The following is a 19,400-nucleotide window of genomic DNA, read 5'->3' as shown; positions in this document are numbered from 1 at the left end:
CTAAACTAACAAACTATTAAGTTGCAGGACTACAAGATTTACGATCACGGATAACACGGAAATTTCACAGAAAAACCAGGACGCGACGAGGTACACATTGCACTTTTTTTCTCTAGTTTTCTTTGACACCTGAGTGTTTTTTTTTTTTTTTTTTAATTCGTTTATTAATTTACTAACAAGAAAACAAAAATACATATATACATAGCGTTTCACAATATAGACTGCGTTTGATGGAGAAGGGAGATGGCGAGTGATCCGGGACAGCACATGCGGTACCGCCTATTAGGCATTGCTTCGCATGCTGCTTAGCCAGGTCCTCTCTCTCTCTCTAGTCTCCTGAGCTGATGCCTGCTAGAACCAGTGCCGCCTCGTCCGACACCGTCCTAAAGGCGCTGCACACCCTGATTGCGCTCAGCCTGTAAGTCGCCTCGAGGTCGCGGCGGTAGCTTTTTTTGTCCATTGCATCGGCCCAGATAGAAGCGGCTTAAAGGGCTATCGACCTTGTGACACTCGTCAGCAGTCTTCTACGTCCCTCCTTGGGGCCTCGCGTGTTCATCATTATCCTTGAAGGTGACCTTACAGAGACAAGGGCCCTTTGATTCGCGTACTCAAGGTGTTCGCGAAAGCACAGACGGGTGTCCAGCATAACTCCCAGGTACTTGATGGCCCTTTGCGACAGAATCCGGGTGGTGCCGACCCATATCTCGGCCAGTTCAACTAGCTTCCTGCTGCTGATTAGGACCGCCTCGGACTTGTGGGCCGCCAGGCTTAGTCCAGCAGAGCTTAGCCATCGGTCCACATTGGCGACTGCTTCTGAGCACCACGTCTCCGCATCCTTTAGCTCCTTCGCTACCACCACCAGTGCTACGTCGTCCGCAAACCCAACTATTTGAGTGTGCGACGGCAGTTGCAGCCTCAGGATACCGTCATACATGACGTTCCACAGGAGCGGGCCCAGGACGGAGTTGGTACTGGCTTTTTAGAGGCTCGAACTGAGCGGTTCCTCTGGACCTTTGGTAAAGCCTTCTCGCTCTAAAGCAGTTCCGCCTGGCCTCATCAATTTTTTCGTTCCACCAGCACACTGGCTTGTGGTGTCTGCCGTACGACGTACGCTGCGCCATGCTACCTTCGCAGGCTGCTCTTAATGTAGATATGACATGAATTGCGGAGTCTTCAGCGGTCGAGCGTACTTGCAGCCCCGCCAGCTTCGCACGAAAAGTTGGTACATTCAGAGTGTCAGAGCGGAAGGATTTTCGCTGTGGGAAAACTCGTTGCAACGCTCTAGGACGACCTGCCAGGGTAAGCAGTATGGAACCGTGATCGCTCGCCGTGTAGAAATCACCGATACCCCATGATGACGACCTGGCGATAGTCTCGCTTGCGAATGTCAGGTCTATTATGGAACCAGTTCCCGCTCTGCTGAAGGTATTCCTGCCCCCTGTATTCAGCGTCTCGAAGTTGAGCGATGCTAAAGTCTCTAACAGGATACGTCCCCTTGCATCAGTTGTTGGACAGCCCCAGTCAATAGCCCAGGCATTGAAATCGCCCGCAATAACGACTCGTGGCCGGCCTCTGGCGTCCTCTACGAGGTCATCCAAGACCTCACCAAAGCGAACAATTGGTAAACTGGGGGGCAAGTACAATACCAGATCATTCACCTTGGCTCTGCTGAAATGTTGGAAGGACCTTGTGTCTTGCATCGGGCTTGATGTCCCACAAGACCATATTGCGGATCTCCTGTCGGCATCAGTCACCCACTTGGATGACTCTCCAGTAGAGTAGGGCTCGCTTAGAAGAGCTACATCGATTGACTGCTCTCTGATCGTCTGTTGCAGTAGGTCCTGCGCCGCGATGCAGTGGTTTAGGTTCAGCTGCAGGATCTTCAGTGCTGACGAAGTCATTTGCGCGGCTTTGGGGTCCTCGAGTCGCCCCTTGCTGTGCATAGGCGGCTGCCTGCTAGGTGGTTTCTTGGACTCAGGCCTTGACCAGCACATAGGAAGCAATTGGCATCCTTTGCAGGACAATTGGCTGCTATATGGCCTGCTTCGCCGCATTTGAAGCAGCAGCGTGACCTGTCCTCCATGCTGGAGCATCTTGCGGCTACATGGCCAACGGTAAGACACTTGAAGCACCTCAGTGGCCGTTCTTCGAGTGCTCTAATGGGGCAATTTCCCCACCCTATCGTCACAGAACCCAGATCTGTGAGCTTCTGGATTACCGCCTCTGGGGCCCTCACTATTGCCGTCTGGTAATTCCGCAGGCCCGGCCGTAGGCTCTTTACGGTGAGCGCGTTTTCTTCGACTTTAGCCTGTGAGGCCAGTGCTGTCAATAACTCCTCCCGAGTCGCCGCTGCATCTAGGTTGTAGATCGCTATGGCTCTTTGCTGTTGGAGAGGCCTTACTCCTACCTTATCGCCTAGTACCAGAGTGATATTTTCTCCGAGTGCCTTGATGTCAGTTGCTGGGTCTTTCGGGAGCTCCAGAATCAGCGCGTCATTTGCAGTACGTCGAACTCTGGAGACGTGCTCGCGGACATGTTGCAGTTTGCCATCCGTGCGCCTGGTCACCATCTTGAGTACTTGGCTATAACTAAGCCCGTCGCTGGCCTCGATTAGAATTGCATCTGGTCTATGCTTGATTTTAGGTTTGGCCTGCATCGAGGAGGCTCCACGTCGAGGCTTTGCGGGGCCGACTATTGTCCAACCTTGGTTGTCCTCAGTTGTTCCATGATCCATTGTTGTATGGCGCGGTTTGTCACCTTGGGGAGTAGGTGGGGCCTGCTGCTGCTGCTGGGATTCCACGGGTTGTCGTTTTCTAGCACGCTGTTTGGGTGCGTGAGCGCTCGTCGGCCGCGAGAGCTTTCCAGGCAGTTCAGATGATCCTGGTGCATTGTCTTTGCCTTCGCGCTTTGACGATGGTGAAGTCTGCGTAGTTTGGGATAGCATGGTCACGGAGGACATTGCGTTAGTCTGCTGCCCACGACTGAGACGCTCAGGAGGCGCCTTCGAACAATTGGGACATGCCTCTTAAGCCACTGACTCGATTGGGTGTCCACTGAGCCTGGAGCTGACTTCCGCCTGCAGCTCTTTAAGCCTCTCCACCTTTTCCCGAAGGGAGATAGTAATGGCCCACTTGCCTCCTTCCTTCTTAGGCTTGATCCTCTCCGAGATCTCCTCCAACAGTACGCCCATTTCTGTTAATTCTTTGCAGACAGGCTGCAATTTTGACCTTTTTGGAGGGGCACAGTCATTTGCAGCTTCTCCATATGGACTCGTGGCGTCCCGCGATCTCTTTGGAGTATCTTCTTGCTGGCTAGCATGGATTGGAGGCGAGTGTAGCAACATTCTGCTACGCCCGAACACCATTAGCTCCTCACTTTCCATTTTCTTCGGCTTGATAACCAGGTATTTCCCCCTGGTAAGCGTTGGGAGTTGTACCGCTCCGGCTCGGCTTCCTTTTCGATAAATCCAGCAGGCAGCGGTAATATGGGCCACTCGGTGTGCAAAGGTAAAATAAAATTATAAAATAAAAAGAAAATAGTTTTAGAAAGGATTCTAATTTAGGAAAATTACCCGCAGCGGATTTGAACCCCTACCGTGCCAAGGAGTATCGTAGAATTGATTAAATTTCAAATAAAAAAAAGAATATGAAATTTAATTTTAATTCCTCACAGCGGATTCGAACCGGGTACCAGGCGATGACAGGCCTTTTTTTTTAAATTCATTTATTAAGAAATAGAAATAGAAATATGTACAAGAGGAAAAGGAAAATTTGGAAAAAAGTTTGCGAGGGGAAGTAGCTCGTGTGGTACTGCCAGCGAGGGTATTGCTTCACACAGGCGTCCTTCCACCCGCTTCCTGCTCTCAGGTCATTCGACTCAACTGCTCCACTCTGCGGAGCTCGGTCATGGCGATGGCCGCGAACTTGTTGAATGCCTCCCAGTTTTCCCTGCGACGAATGATCATTGGGACCAAGTTGGATACTGTAATTTCCTCCCCGAATTCCGCCTCGAGGTGTTCACGCTCGGTGTAGAAGCGTCCGCATCTGAAGAGGACGTGTTCAGCCGTCTCGTCTTCTCCAATGGCGCACCATGAGCACTCTGGGCTTGTTGCGTGTCTGAACCGATGTAGGTAGCTACGGAAGCAGCCGTCGCCGCTCAGAAGTTGCGTCGAGAAGAAATTTACTTCTCCATGGGCCCTGGCCAACCAGTCTTTTAGGCTTGGGATTAGCCGATAGGTCCATCTGCCTTTTTGCCACATATCCCATAGCTATTGCCACCTAGCTTTGCTTATTTCGCGCGCTTGTACCCGTAGCAATTCTTTATCGCTTGGCCTTAAGTTTGGCTCTTTTAGTGCCCAAAAGAGTCTTTTTGATTCATTGGCCAGGATTCCGACTGGGATTGCGCTTGCTAGTACCATGGCTACGATACCTGAGATCGTACGAAATCCGCAGCAGACCCTTAGTGCGCTGATTCTAAATATTGAGACCAATTCTCGGGCGTATGCTTTTGTAGACATTGCTTCTGACCAAACGGGCGCGCCGTAAAGCATGGTTGCCTTGATTACCCCATGCCACAGCGTTTTACGACTCTGGCTTGGTCCTCTTGTGTTGGGCATTAATCGTGATAAGGCAGAGCAAGTTATTCTGGCCTTTTTGGCCGTTGCTGTGAGGTGATCTTTGAAATTTAGCCTTGTATCAATAAGTACCCCAAGGTACTTTATTGCCTTCTTTGTGATTACTTGCGTGCCGCCGACCTGTATGCTTGCTGTCTCCACTTTTTTCCTACTGCTTATAAGAACAGCTTCTGTTTTATTTTCGGACAGGAGAAGGCCCGTTGTAGCCAGCCATTGTTGCACTCGAGCGATTCCGTTTGAGCACATTGTCTCTGCTTCACTCAAATTCTTTGCCACACGTATTACGGCTACGCCATCAGCAAAACCTACAATTTCTACCCCAGCAGGCAATTCCAAGTTTAGGACGCCGTTATACATTCCAAAGCAAGGGTCCCAGAACCGAGCCCTGTGGGACACCTCCAGTGATGTTATATGATTTCTCTCCTTCAAGTGTGTCTGCGTAAAGGCTTCTATTGGAGAAGTAGCTACTTATTACCTTCCATAGAATTAAATAGAATTAAATGCATTTTTTACATCCAAAGTGGCTATGATGCAATATTTCTTTGCACCTCCTTTCCATCGGTCACCGGCTATTGCATTACGTGCTATGCTCACCACTTTTTGGATTGCGTCGATAGTAGATCGCCCCTTTCGGAACCCAAATTGATTGTCTGACAGTGCGCTGGTAGAATGTAGTGCCTCATTTAGTTTATCCGCTAGGATTCTTTCGAGCACTTTGCCTGTCGTGTCGAGAAGGCATATCGGTCTGTATGCCAAGGGTTCGCTGGCTTGCTTTCTTGGCTTTGGTAGCAGCACGAGCTTTTGTCTCTTGTAGAGATCTGGGAAGACTCCGTCGTTGATGCTTTTGTTGAATACAGCCGCGAATATTTCCGGGTGTTGGAGGCCTGGGGACGACCTGACTCTGGCTCGCGCAACAGCTGCCAGTATCTCCTGTACACTTATTGGAGGTATAGCTTCCACATCCATTGGTGCAGCGGGACTATTGTTCTGTGGCTGGGGGGGAAAAAGTTCACCTACTATGTGGTCCATGTCAGCGACAGAGTGGGGATCTGTACTTTGATGAGTTTTTAACCTCTTCATTACGATTTTGTACGGTCTGCCCCATACATCGTTTTCCGCTTCTACCAGAAGGTCGTTAAAGCATCTCTTTTTACTACGGCGAATAGCCAGTTTAAGATCCTTGCGCTTCTGCTCAAACTCTGTGCGGAGAGTTTCTGAATCATCGCTGACTCGATTCCGTTGGTGTCTCCTTCTAGCTATATGACATTGCTTGCGAAGGTTGGCGATCTCATCATTCCACCAGTAGGTTGGTATGTGTTCCCTTGGGCAGGTATTTTTCCGCGGCATGCTGGAATCACACGCGTTACGCAGCCATTCGAGTAGTCCTCTTGCTGACGAGGCGGTGTGAACATTCTGTTCTAGTGTGCTGGTGAAGCTTTGCATGTCCATACGTTTTGTGTTGTATCGTTGGGGTCTCGCTGTCGGTCTGTCGTATCTACGCCGGCCCTCAATAGTGCAGAGAATTGCCTTGTGATCACTGGCCATGTAGACATCGCTCACTTCCCACCGTGCGTAAGGGCATAGTACATTGCTTACAAAAGTAAGGTCTATCGTCGAGCCGATATTGCCCCGTTGAAATGTGTATTCCTCGCCTGTGTTTAGGAGTGCCAGATCGAGTGTGGCAAAAGTTTATAATAAAGTTTGGCCTCTAGCATTGGTTGATGCACTGCCCCATTCTGATGCCCAGGCGTTAAAATCTCCAGCAACAATTGCCGGCTTATGGCTGCGAATCTGGTCTGCCAATTCGTCCATCACGGCGCTAAACTCTCCGAGGCTATAAGAGGGAGGCAGATAGCAGCTAAAGAACCAGTAATTGTGTAGTTTGGCCCTTACAAAACCATTGAAGGACTCTGGGAATTGTACTTGTGCTGGTGTAGACCCACACGACCAAATCGCAGACTTTCCAGAGTTGTTTTGGACCCATTGGGAAGACGATAAATTTCTATAGGGCTCACTTATAATGGCAACGTCTGAGCGTAGGTCTCTGACCGTTTGGACTAGTAAGTCCTGCGCCGCCTCGCAGTGATTGAGATTTATTTGAAATAATCTAATCATGGCGAGTCGAAATCCCTTTTTTGGCCCATGAACACATTTCTGGCTGCCTGCTATGTGGCTTATGTTCTGCTCGCCACTGGCGCTACATAGACAGCATGAGGGGCTGTTGTCGCACTCACTTATTTTGTGGCCGCTTTTGCCGCACTTGAGACAGAGTCCCGTTCTGTCGATTTTGCTTGTACATTTCGACGCAATATGGCCGTACTCTAGGCATTTGAGGCATCTTTTTGGGGCGTTATTGATCGTAATTGGGCAAATGTTCCAACTGACTTTTATTTTGCCCACTTTGAGGATTTCCTTGGCTGTCGTTGCTGGGACGCTTATTGTGGCCCGTTGGTAGCCTGAGTACATTGGGCGTATACTTTTTATTGCCAGGGGTTGTATCTGGATCTGGCGTTCTGACCAAAACGCTGATACAATGTCATCTCTGGTCGAGAGATTCTTAATATCGAGTCTGATCTCCTCAGTTAGGGGTTTGGCCTCAAACTGGTTTCCAAGCGCCGCGCCAATGTCTGCGCTCATTTGCTGCAGATTATTGCCCATGGGTTTTTCTATCTCGAGCAAGAGATCGCCTTTTGCGGTACGTCGTACCTTTCTAACGTTCGCTCCGATAGCCTTTAGATTCTCATCTTCGCTACGAGTCACCATTTTAAGCATTTCGCTGTAAGTTAGGCTGCCCTTGTTTGCTATTAGAATAGCGTCTGACCTGTGTCTTGGTAGTTTTTGCCTTGGTGCGGGCGTCCGTTTGGCCCTTCTGGCCGTGACTTGCTGCCAGTCTGCACTATTGTCTTCTGGCTTGTTGGTATCGGCGTGTGGGGGGCTGGCTACCCGGTCTTCCTAGAGCTGAGGGGCTCCTCGCTTTTTCTTTGGCGGTGTCTTTCGTTGCGTTGCCGCGTCCTCTCGTGGGCGTTTAGGTGTGCTCTGCGCTCTGGCTCTGCTGCTTGCTTGCCTAGGGGTATTGCCGCTGGCGAGGTTTGTGTATTCCTTTCCCGAACATTCATGCCTTTTTGGAACATGCCCGCCAACGCTTTCTGGCAGAGCAACTCTTGGAGTTCTTTCAACCTTACGATGGCTTGTTTTGTGCCCATATTAATATGTCGCACTGGCTTTTTGTTGTCGTCCCGCTTATTAAACATTTGATCTAACTGCCATACTAGCACCCCAAGTTCATCCAGCTCGGCGATGCGAGAGATTACTGGGGGACTGGGAGCTGAAGACGATACGTCTGGGCTATTAAGCACTGTGGCTTGTGGACACGCTAAGGGTGTTTTGGTCGCGTTGCCATATGCTGGAGGAGGAGACATTCCGATCAACGGTCGTCGGCCAAATACGGCTTCCTCGCTCACATTACCCAATGGATCACTCTCTGACTGGGAATGGTGGTCCAACGATGCCACAAACTTGTCCATTGGTTCAGGAAACCCAATTCGGAGATCCAAACACAAAATTGCGGGGTTGGATTACAATTGCAATTTTGAATTTGAATTTAAATCCGGGCGGTTATTCAGAGGAGCCACCTGCCGATTTTATGGCTAGGGGCTCCCCTTGTCTATCTTCGTTGTTCAACACTGGAGCGATCAGGTGTTCGTGCCGGTGTGAAGAAGAGGAAGAAATTGTGCAACAACAATGAAAACTTCGCAGAAAACTGGATAAAAACTCTCACCCACACCAGGAAAGAACAAAAGGAACGGGGCCAATTATTAAGAAAAGAACAACAATTAGCGATAGATTTAGGTAACAACAAAAAAAAGAAAGAAAAGAAGGATAGTTCAGGAAGATAAGATGCCATCGAGAACCTGCGGGACTGCCGTGGGGTATTGCTTCGCAGGACGATGACGGGCCTATTATGCCCCTCCTGCGTTTCTTAGGCGTTCCAGTCGGCGGAGCGTACCCATGGTATTTGCTGCGTATATGCAGACCGCAGACCACTTCTCCTGGCTCTCAATCATTGCTGGGACCAGGTTCTCAACTGTGGGCGTCCGTCCTAGAATGGCCTCTAGTTCGAGTCTCTCTGCCGAAAATCTTGGACAGCTGAATATAACGTGTTCCGGGTCCTCTATCATGCCATTCCGACAAAGCGTGCATTCTGGGCTACTGTCTTTGCCAAAACGGTGAAGGTATGACCTGAAGCAGCCATGACCGCTCAGAATTTGTGTTAATTCGAATGTTACTTCGCCACTTTGTCTGGAAAGCCAATCCGTTAGGTTAGGGATCAGCCTATGGGTCCATCTTCCCTTTGTAGAAGTAGACCATCTGCGTTGCCACTCCTCCATGCTCGCTTGTCTGGCCGCTGCTTTTGCTGCGCTTTCTTCCGCCTGCGTCCATGCCACGGTTTGTGTCCTAATAAATATGAACTTCGCTTCGCGTGCTAGCAGATCGATTGGAGTCATCCCAGCTATGACCAGAGCCGCCTCGTCCGAGACAGTTCGGAAGCCACGACATACCCGAATCGCTGTCACTCGATATGTAGACTCCATCCCGCGCCGATATGTTGATTGCTCCATCGCGGATGCCCATACAGGTGCACCATATAGCATGACCGACCTTAGTACCGACGCTAGCAGTAGCCGTTGCATTTGTCTTGGGTCCCTGTTGTTGAGCAGGATGCGATTTATAGCTCGCCCAATGTCTGCAGCTTTTATGTTGGCATGATCCAAATGCTCTCTAAAGCTGAGTCTGGTGTCCAGCATTACTCCCAGGTATTTTAGGTATTCAATCGTACAGGTCTCAAGTGAGATTTTCGCTCTTTCAACAGTTTTCCGGCTGCTTATTAGCACAGCCTCTGTTTTGTGGTCTGCAAGTTGAAGTCCTGAGTTGGCGAGCCACTGCTTCACCATTTTCGCCGCCTCTGCAGTTTTCTCCTCTGTTTCGTGGATGTGTTTCGCAACCGAGGTGAGCGCCACATCGTCAGCAAAACCAATGATTTGCGTGCCAGGTGGTAGAGACAGCCGCAAGACCCCATCATACATTATGTTCCACAATAGGGGGCCCAAAACCGAGCCCTGTGGAACTCCTCCTTGTACCAAGTGTATTTTTGAGCCGCCTTGTGTGCTATATCGCAGTATACGGTTTCTAAAATAGTCCTCCACTAAGATAATTAGATACTCAGGAACTTGAAATGAACTCAAAGCATGTAGAATTCTGCTCCAATTCGCAGAGTTGAACGCATTCTTGACGTCAAGTGTGGTCACCAAACAATATTTTTTACTGCCACCCTTCCACCGTAGTCCCTCGATGGCTTTGCTAGCAACGTCGACTACTGCTGTTAAGGCGTCTATTGTTGACTTAGCCTTTCTGAAACCAAACTGCATCGGGGACAGATCGCCAGACCGTTGGATGGCTGCTTCTACACGGAGCGCTATTAGCTTCTCGAACATCTTGCCTGTCGAGTCCAAGAGGCAGATCGGCCTGTATGCAGATGGGTCTTCTGCTGGCTTGTTTGCCTTTGGGAGTAGCACAAGGTCCTGGAGTTTCCAAATGGTGGGAAACACGCCTTCTGCCAAACATTTGTTGAACACCATTGCGAATTTATCGGGGTGAAGCCGGGCAGCCAATTTAAGTGCCTTATTAGGTATTGAGTCTGGACCAGGGGCCTTGTGGTCGTTCATTCCGACAGCTACTTGAAGTACCTCTTCCGGACTGATGTTGCAAGCATCTGTTGCTACACTGTGTAGGGTCGACCTTGGTTCTACTACTGAAGTGGCTGGGAACAATGTTTCCACTATCAGCTGCATTTGAGATTCGTCTGGTGTGGCTGGCTTGGCAGCTTTGAATTTTCTCATTGCCACTTTATATGCCCGGCCCCAAACGTCATTTTCAGCCGCGTTGCAAAGTTCGAGAAAGCATTTCTTTTTGTCTTTCTTAATAGCATGTCGCAGTTCGCTTCTCCTGCTAAGGAACTCTAGTTGTAGGCTGGTAAAATCCCCTCTGCCACGCGATCTTTGATACTGGCGTCTGGCTTGCAGGCACCGTTTTCTCGCCCCCGGGTCACCATACTGGCATCGCAAGCTGATGAAATCGCGTCTACCAGCAGTTTGGCGCAATTGTTTGCGTCACCAGTTAGTTGAGGAAACTGTAATGAAGCATCGAACACGATTGGGTTGAATGTTTCCACCCGGTACATTTTGCAATTATTACGCGCATTTGCGTTATTGGCTGGATTTCTGCCGATTTTGCACATTATGGCCAAGTGATCACTGGCTGTGAAGTGGCTGCAAAGTTTCCATTCGGCTTGCTGGGCCAACTGACTGCTCGCAAATGTCACGTCAATTACAGATCCGTAGCCAGCTCGCTGGAAAGTGTGCTCCGAGCCTCCAGCAGAGTGCGGCCTCTGGTATTAGACTGACTGCTGCCCCATTCCGTTGACCAAGAGTTAAAATCACCAGCAATTATGACCTTGGTTTTACCTCTGGCATCCATAGCGAGTTGGTCTACTGCCGATTCAAACTCGTGTAACGAGAGGCTAGGTGCCATGTAGCAGCTGTAGACCCACACGTCTCCGATAAGCGCACGTACGAAGCATTTGGAAGATCTAATGTGCTGCATAGGCGGGCCATTTGATCCGCAATTCTAGATCGCAGCCTTGTGTGTCGTGTCTGCAGCCCAGAAGTTATTAGATTGCGTCCTGTACGGCTCACTCAGGATAGCCAGATCGATCTCCAATTCTAATATTGACTGCGCAAGTAAGTCCCGCGCCGCCGAGCAGTGATTTAAATTTAATTGTAAAAAATTCCATAGATTCTTATTCGAAGCTTGCTCTCCAGTAGTTACCATTGGGCAACGGCGACTACCAGTGTAGTGGCTCGCATCCATGCGTTTTGCGTCTACGCAATTAAAACAAACTGGGTTGTTGTTGCATGTGGCTGCCTTGTGATCAGTCTGGCCGCATCTGAGGCACCAGTTCGTGCGATCTTTGGCGCTAGTGCAACTATCTGCTTTGTGGCCGAAGCATAGGCACTTGTAGCATCTCTTTTGAGCCTGCCTCTCTCGAATCGGACACGTATCCCAGCCAACTTCAATGGAGCCTTCTCTCAATAATGTGGCTGCTATAGTCCGCGGCATGTTCAAGATAGCCTCTGTACGACTTGCGCAGGCCCCTTACATTTACTTGCCCGACGTCATCGCCAATTTTTTGTTTAATGGCCTTTTTGATTTCCTCTACCGTCGCTAAATGGTCGAGGTTGCGCATTTCCAGCCACGCATCGGTTCCAGCTGCTCGTACTGAAGCTTGGTGGCCCAGTACTTGGCTCAAGTCTTCAGTCAGTTTCCTGCTGTTTGCATTTCCACCCCCCTTAAGCTCGAGAAGTAGATCGCCCGTAGCCGTTTTCCTCGTCCTCTTGACGTTATTTTTAACCTCGTCGAGCTTGCCGTCTGGCCTTCTGGTAACTAGGCTCAGGATTTCGGCATAAGTGCAGCCCTCTTTCGCCTTGATTACGATTACCTCCGGCCTAGCTTTCCTCAAGGATGGCTTGCTCGCTCTTTTCCTTGAGACAGTCTGCCATTCCGCCGCTCCATGGGCTGCCTGCGGCTCGGTCGCAATGGCTCGCTGCCCAGTACCTGGCTCCGGATCGCCGCGTGGCGTGTTTAGCGCGATTGCTCGCGGTCGCTTAGGAGGGGTGTTGCGCTGTGCGCCCACGTCTTCTCTCTGGCGTTTGGGCGTGTTTCCCATCGCATCCATCTTTTTCGCACCGTTTTTCGGCCTAATAGCATTAGGAGGCGAGGTTGGAGTTGCAATTTCGCACTTTGAGCTTACCACCGTTTTGCTGCCTATCATTATATGGCATAGCATTTCGTGCAGCTCTTTCATTCGCACTATTGCATTCTTCGTGCCGAGGTTTATGTGGCGTACTGGTTTTTTGCCATCATCACCTTTGTTGAACATGGTGTCCATCTCCCAAATGAGTGAGCCCAACTCGTCTAACTCCGTCACATTTGAGATAACCTTTGGCGAGGTGGTTGTGGGGCAAAGTGGAGCACTAGTAGAAATTTAAAAATGGCGTTTTAAAATCATAGCTATATTTGAATAAAAGTCCGATATATAAACTAATTATTGATAAAAACAGTACATTTGCCAGAATCAGACGGATCAGAATACTATATCATATAGCTAATGGTAGCTAATGGACAAACGATGAAATGAACAATTATAATTAAAAGTCTAAACCAATCAACATTTTTGGTGAATAAAAAGTTTTTTTATAAAACAAGTTTTTTAATATTAAGCTATATTTAGTTTTTTTTTTTTTAAATCGCTTTTTTTTATATAAAAAACTTGTAAAACAACGATGCGCCACATTGCCCCGCTATTTTTGACAACGCCAATTTGGGGTATGTACGAAAAAACCGCTGTAGCTTTGTAACGGTAAATTATATCGAATCGTATCTTTGAACAATAGTTCGGCAATGAATTAACCTTTCATTTAAGTGCTCATATGAGAGGATACGAGCATCCGATCAGGATATATGAAGGGTTAAAAAAAAATGCGCCGATTAGCCCCACTCTCCCCTACAATGTATCGTTTAACAAGCATTAACAAAAATAACGAACAAAAGAAACATATACTTGGGATAGACTTTAAATCTGCTGTCCTTTGTGGAACGGCGTAGAGGCAGTGCTTCGCAAAGGTGTTGGCAGAGTTTAGAGTGCGCCCGATCTTTGGCGTTCAGCTACACGCAGGCTGCGCATAACTATGCCTACAAAAGCGTTGATGGCATTCCAATTGCTTGGACTTGCCATCATTTGATCTGTAAAGTTTTCCACGCATAATGAATTACCAATATTAGTAGTTAAGCTTTGCCGTTCTCTGGCAAAGAGGCTACAGGTGAACAGCACATGCTCTGCGTCCTCAGCGAATCCTTCTCCGCATGGGCAAGTTGACTCCGCTTCGTGACCAAACCTATGTAGATATTGTCGGAAACAACCATGTCCACTAAGGGCTTGTGTCAAGTAGAAGGTGACCTCTCCATAATTTCTTGCTGTCCATCGACTAATGTCGGGAATAAGGCGATGCGTCCATCTTACCTTCTCAGATTGGTTCCAGCGAGATTGCCAAAGTGTTAGGGTTTCGTTTTTGGACGCCACACGACCGTCGTTGTTACTTATTCCTCTAGCCACTTCATTTGCGACGGTTGCCTGTTCCTTCACCAGCAGATCAATTGGCGCCATTCCTGCTATAACTAATGCCGCATCATCCGAGACTGTGCGGAATGCGCTGCATACTCGTAAAGCGCAGAGGCGATATGTTGATCTAATGCCTCTGCTATAGCTCGCAACGGTCATGGCGTGCGCCCAAATTGGTGCTGCATATAATATGACTGATCTGGTCACGCTCATCAATAGCAAGCGTCTCTCCTGTTTGGGTCCTCTCGTGTTTAGCATTATGCCAGAGAGAGCCCGCATCGATTCTGAAGCCTTAAGCTGGAGGTGCGTGAGGTGCTCACGGAATGATAGCCGTGTATCTATCCATACTCCGAGGTATCGTATGGCTCTTTTAGTTTCGATGGTAGTACCTTCTACCTGTATTTTCGCAGTTTCGACCCTTTTCCTGCTGGAGATAAGCACCGCCTCGGTCTTGTGGGCAGCCAGAGTCAAGCTTACTGAGCTCAACCACTCTGTAATTCGGATCAATGCCGTGTTTGCAGCTTCTTCGACTTTATGCAGCTCTTTTGAGACAACCACTAGTGCGACGTCGTCTGCATATCCCACTACTTCGCACCCTTGGGGCATGCTGAGCCTTAGAAGTCCGTCGTACATTGTGTTCCATAACAGAGGGCCCAAGACTGACCCCTGGGGGACTCCTGCGGACACATTGCGTACTTCTGGTCCTGTTGAGGTGGCATATCGCAATTGCCTATCCTCGAAATAGCTCCAAATAATGGCTTGGAGGTATGCGGGGACTCTGAAGTGGCTTATGGAGTCTCAAATGCATCCCCAATCTGCGGAGTTAAATGCATTTTTAATGTCCAGGGTAACCACTAAGCAATACTTCTTGTTACCTCCCTTCCACCGGACGCCATCTATAGCGTTCGAGGCAATATTTGCGACTTTATTTATTGCATCGGTGGTAGAACGCGCCTTCCGAAATCCATATTGATTTGGGGATAGATCGCCTCCAGCATGAATCGCGTCATTCAGCCTATTATATATTAGTTTCTCTAGTACCTTACCCATGGAGTCTACTAGACAAATCGGTCTATAAGACGAGGCCTCCTCTGTAGGTTTCCCTGGCTTTGGAATCAGCACTAGGTTTTGTGATTTCCACCTTCTGGGAAACACTCCTTCACACAGGCATTGCGTGTATGTTTTAGCAAACGGGTCGGGGCGTAGTACCATCGCCAACCTTAATGCGCGATTAGGAATGGAATCCGGGCCTGGGGCCTTGTTGGGCTCGAGACACCTGGCAATAGCGAGAACTTCGTCGCATGTTACAGGTTCAATGTCGTTATGTTCAGCTATAACTGGGCATCTCTGGGATAGCGTTACAATCCTGGTCGGAAATAGGTGGTCTACTACCTTGGCTGCCTCCTCGTATTCAAGCGGTGCAGTCTTCTTGTTGCTGTAGATGCGTTTAACTACGATCTTATATGCCCGTCCCCAGGGGTCACGGTCTGCTGAGTCGCAAAGTCTCAGAAAAGCTTCCCGTTTTGAGCGTGCGATTGCCAGCTTCAAAGTTTTCCTGGCCACGCTGTACTCTTCATGGAGCTGTGTCCATGAACCATCCGTCTTTCTTCTCGCTCTTGTGTAGCGCCGCCTTGCTGCGATACATTTCCGGCGAATGTCACCAATGTCGCTGCTCCATCAGAATACAGGTTGATGATGTCTTCTATAGTTCTTTATTTGCGTCATGCTTGCACTGCAGGCTGCGTCCAGGTTGCTATAGAGCTGTTCGGCCATCACGCCAGCCGAGTTCCGCGAGAATTGGGCCCTCTCAATTAATGCTGAAAATACCTGCACGTTCAATGTGCAGCCTTTATCGATGCTAGGAAGTCTTGCAGGTGCAAGTTGTGCTTCCCCGACCGAAAAATGTATGGCTTCATGGTCGCTTGCAGTATATACTTTAGCAATTGCCCAGCTAGTTGACCTGTAAAGACTATCACTGACGAAAGTCAGGTCTATTACTGAGCCGAGTCCCGCTCTATTGAAGGTATTTTGGGATCCTACGTTAAGCAAAGCTATATCAAGTGTTGCAAATGCCTCTAAAAGTGCTCTCCCTTTGGCATTGGTTAGACTGCTACCCCATTCAACAGCCCAGGCGTTGAAGTCCCCAGCTATAATAACTGGGCTGCGGGTACGTGCGTCTGCCGCGAGATCGTCTAAGGCATCACTGAAGCTTTGGATATTCAGACTTGGTGGCAAGTAGCAGCTGTAGACCCAGTGGCCGCTTATGTTTGCCCTGACATAGTGCTCCTTGTTTAGCACGGAACGCTGCAATAGTGATGGCGTTCCACAAGCCCAGATCGCTGCCTTCCCAGAAATACTGCAGGACCAGTTATTTCCACTTCTGGCCTTAAAAGGTTCGCTTATAATGGCTATGTCTGTTCTAGACTCACCCACTGTCTGTGATAGCAGCTGCCCAGCAATGATTTAGATTAAGCTGGATAAACTTAATCATCATTATTGTGCTTACGGGTCTCGTTGGATGACCGCCCGTTTGCGGACGGGCATCTCTGGCTGCCAGCTACATGTGAGAGTGAAGTCAGTCCTTCTGCTGCACATAGAAAACATTTGGCCTCGTTACAGCAGTCCCGAATTTTATGACCGCTGGTTCCGCATTTTAAGCACCAGCCACTTCTGTCAACGTCGCTATTACATTTGGCAGCGACGTGGCCAGTGTTTAGGCACTTGTAGCATCTAACTTGGGCATTATTAATTCTGATTCGGCACACTGACCATGCCACCGTACTCTTATTGGCCTTGAGGATTGTCTCTGCGGTTGTTGCCGGAACACATATGAACGCTTTCTGGGTATCACGGTATGATGGGCGGAGACTTTTGACAGCGCCTGGCTCTAGGTCAATTTTCAACTTGGTAGAAAAGGCTGCTACTATCTCTTCTACGGTTGTCTCGTTGTCTAGGTTCAGTATTTCCAGCCTTATATTATCTGTGAGAGCGCGAGTTTCGAACTTGGCGCCCAGCACATTGCCAATATCTTCTTTTAGCTTATGAAGGTTATCTGCTCTTCCCTTACTTAGCTCGAGGAGTAAGTCGCCATTCGCTGTGCGCCTCACCTTGGTAATATTTCCTCCAACGGCTTTAATTTTTTCATCTTGGCTTCTGGTTACCATTTTGAGCATATCGCTATATGAGACCCCTTCAGTGCTATGCAGAATAATAGCATCTGGTCTATGCTTTAACTGAGCCCTTCTTTTTGTTTTACACTCCACAGTTTTCCATTCTGGTTGAACTTGGGGAGCTGAGGCTTTGTGACCTTGCTGTGCGTTGTTCTGGGTCTTATTTGCCCGTGTACCTTTGTGAGAAGCTTTCCGGTCTGCCAATTTTGTCCTGCTGCTTTCTTGTGGTGTCCACTGTGTCTGCACATTCGTGGTATTCTCCTTTTTTTTGAGGATTGCGAATGCTGAGAGCGCAGACTTGTTTAACGCAAAGACTCGCTGGGCTTGGTCCTTCATGTCATTATATACATATCTGGCGTTTCGCAGTGCTTTAGCTAGCTCACCTGACTTTTTCACCATTGACCGGAGTTGAATACCTAGGTCTTCGTTTTCGGGATCAACTGGTTCGCATATTGTGTTCATCTGATTCGGCTGCTGTGGGTCGGCATCTTCGTTGGGGCCGAGCGACCAAGCGGTTGGAGTTGACCATTGGCTCGGCTGATCTGGCGGTATTAAGACCCGCCGGGCAGAAGCCCTTTGCCCATCCTCTTCGTACTCCATTTGACTGACCGGCATTGCCACAGCGGGCTGAAGCCGTTATCAATCTAAATATCGAGTTTACCAGTAGATTCGAAATTTAGAAAATTTTAAAAATTCCAACGATCGCCAAATGGTGCAGCCTGAAAGTATGCACCGCTTATGTACGCTGTTACGACCTGTACAGCTTACTGGTCTGCTACCCGTATCAGCTGTGTCCGAATACGTTGACCAACACTGCTGAACAGCTGATGCTATCCAACGCAAAGCAATTTGGTGATGGAGCGAGAGAAATTCCTAAACTTTCTCACCCACACCCACACAGGATGCAAGTGAGAGGCGGGAAAAGGAGCTCAACCCCCCTGTCTGGCCGCCCCTGTGCAGTGAAGGGCACCGGCAGTGAAGGTAAGCCAGGTGGAGTAGTGGCTCCCGATTGAGCCCGCAGGTGTTTGGGTACGTAGCACCACCCCTAACCGACTCTGGGTAACAATGTTCTCAGGTCTCAGGAAGCTCCTTTATTTGACGAGATTTCGGAACGACTTGAACTACGCGACCGTACTTGGTGAGAAGAAAAACTGTTTTTTTTTCAGATTCTGTGAAGATAATGGCTCGCCACAGAGCAGTTCGGCCGCCTGCCTTTCTGTCGCAAACATAGTGCATGCGAAGAGAGCATGATCAGGACTCTCCGACTCACCGTTCCTGCACCAAGTGCATTCCGCACTCGCCTGGTGACCAAATCTGTAGAGATATTCCCCAAAGCATCCATGACCGCTGAGTATCTGTGTCAGCTCGAAAGTTACCTCGCCATGCTTCCGTTGCAGCCACATTTTCAGATCGGGAATAAGCCTGAATGTCCACCTGCCTTTAATCGAGTTCGTCCAGCGAAGTTGCCAAGCGTCCCAGCTTTCCTGACGTGCCGCAGCCTTAACACCCTTTAGCTCAGCAGGATTCGGCGCTGACTCCATCTTGGTGGCATAGATGCGTTGTGCTTCATGTGCTAGCAGGTCGATGGGCGTCATACCTGCTATGACAAGAGCTGCATCGTCTGATATTGTGCGAAAGCCGCAACAGACCCTCAGCGCCGCAAGACGGTATGTGGTCTCTAGGCGTCTCCTATATGTCTTGACCGTCATGGCATTAGCCCAGGCTGGTGCCCCATAGAGCATAGTGGACTTCATGACATTCATCAGGAGCAGGCGCCGACCCTGTTTTGGGCCTCTGCTGTTGAGCATGATGCGGCTAAGTGATGCGGCTAAGTCCCAACTCAGCTGCCCTGGCTCCAACAAGCTCCAGATGCTCCTTGAAGGACAGGCGCGTGTCCAGGTGTATACCAAGATATCTGATGGCCCGTGAAGAGGTAATCGTGGTGGCGTCCACGATGATGTTGGCAACCTCAACCGTTTTACGACTACTTATTAGCACAGCTTCCGTCTTTTGTACTGCAAGCTCGAGACCTGCAGAAGCTAGCCAGTCCTTAGCCATTTCGATGGAACGCGCAGTTATTTCCTCGGCCTGTGCCAGATATTTAGCCACCACTACTATGGCAACATCGTCAGCGAAGCCCACCAGTCGCGCACCACTCGGAAGTTGGATGCGCAGGATTCCGTCGTACATTGCATTCCAAAGTAGAGGGCCAAGAACGGATCCTTGGGGTACGCCTCCTTTTACATCATAAGTATGCGTCCCTCCGTGTGATCTGTAGTACAGAACTCTGTTTCTGAAGAGAGTCCTCCATTGTTCTTGTGAGATACTCCGGGACTCTAAAGTTTCGCAATACTGCAAGAAT

At 49.2% G+C, this 19,400-nt stretch overlaps 1 protein-coding gene across 1 annotated transcript; it reads right to left on the bottom strand.

Moving 5' to 3' along the window:
- Positions 1 to 18,304: 18,304 nt before the first annotated feature.
- Positions 18,305 to 18,846, bottom strand: LOC124460908. Its single transcript, XM_047012508.1, has 2 exons — positions 18,415 to 18,846; positions 18,305 to 18,352 (listed from the first exon to the last, which is right to left on the bottom strand). Exons 1-2 carry the CDS (start codon positions 18,844 to 18,846, stop codon positions 18,305 to 18,307), a joined length of 480 nt encoding a protein of 159 aa, XP_046868464.1.
- Positions 18,847 to 19,400: the final 554 nt, after the last annotated feature.

Source organism: Drosophila willistoni, unplaced genomic scaffold (genome assembly GCF_018902025.1).
Source record: "Drosophila willistoni isolate 14030-0811.24 unplaced genomic scaffold, UCI_dwil_1.1 Seg151, whole genome shotgun sequence".
NCBI lineage: Eukaryota > Metazoa > Arthropoda > Insecta > Diptera > Drosophilidae > Drosophila > Drosophila willistoni.
The sequence above is the reverse complement of the archived record's forward strand: the minus strand, read 5'-3'. Positions and strand labels throughout refer to the sequence as shown.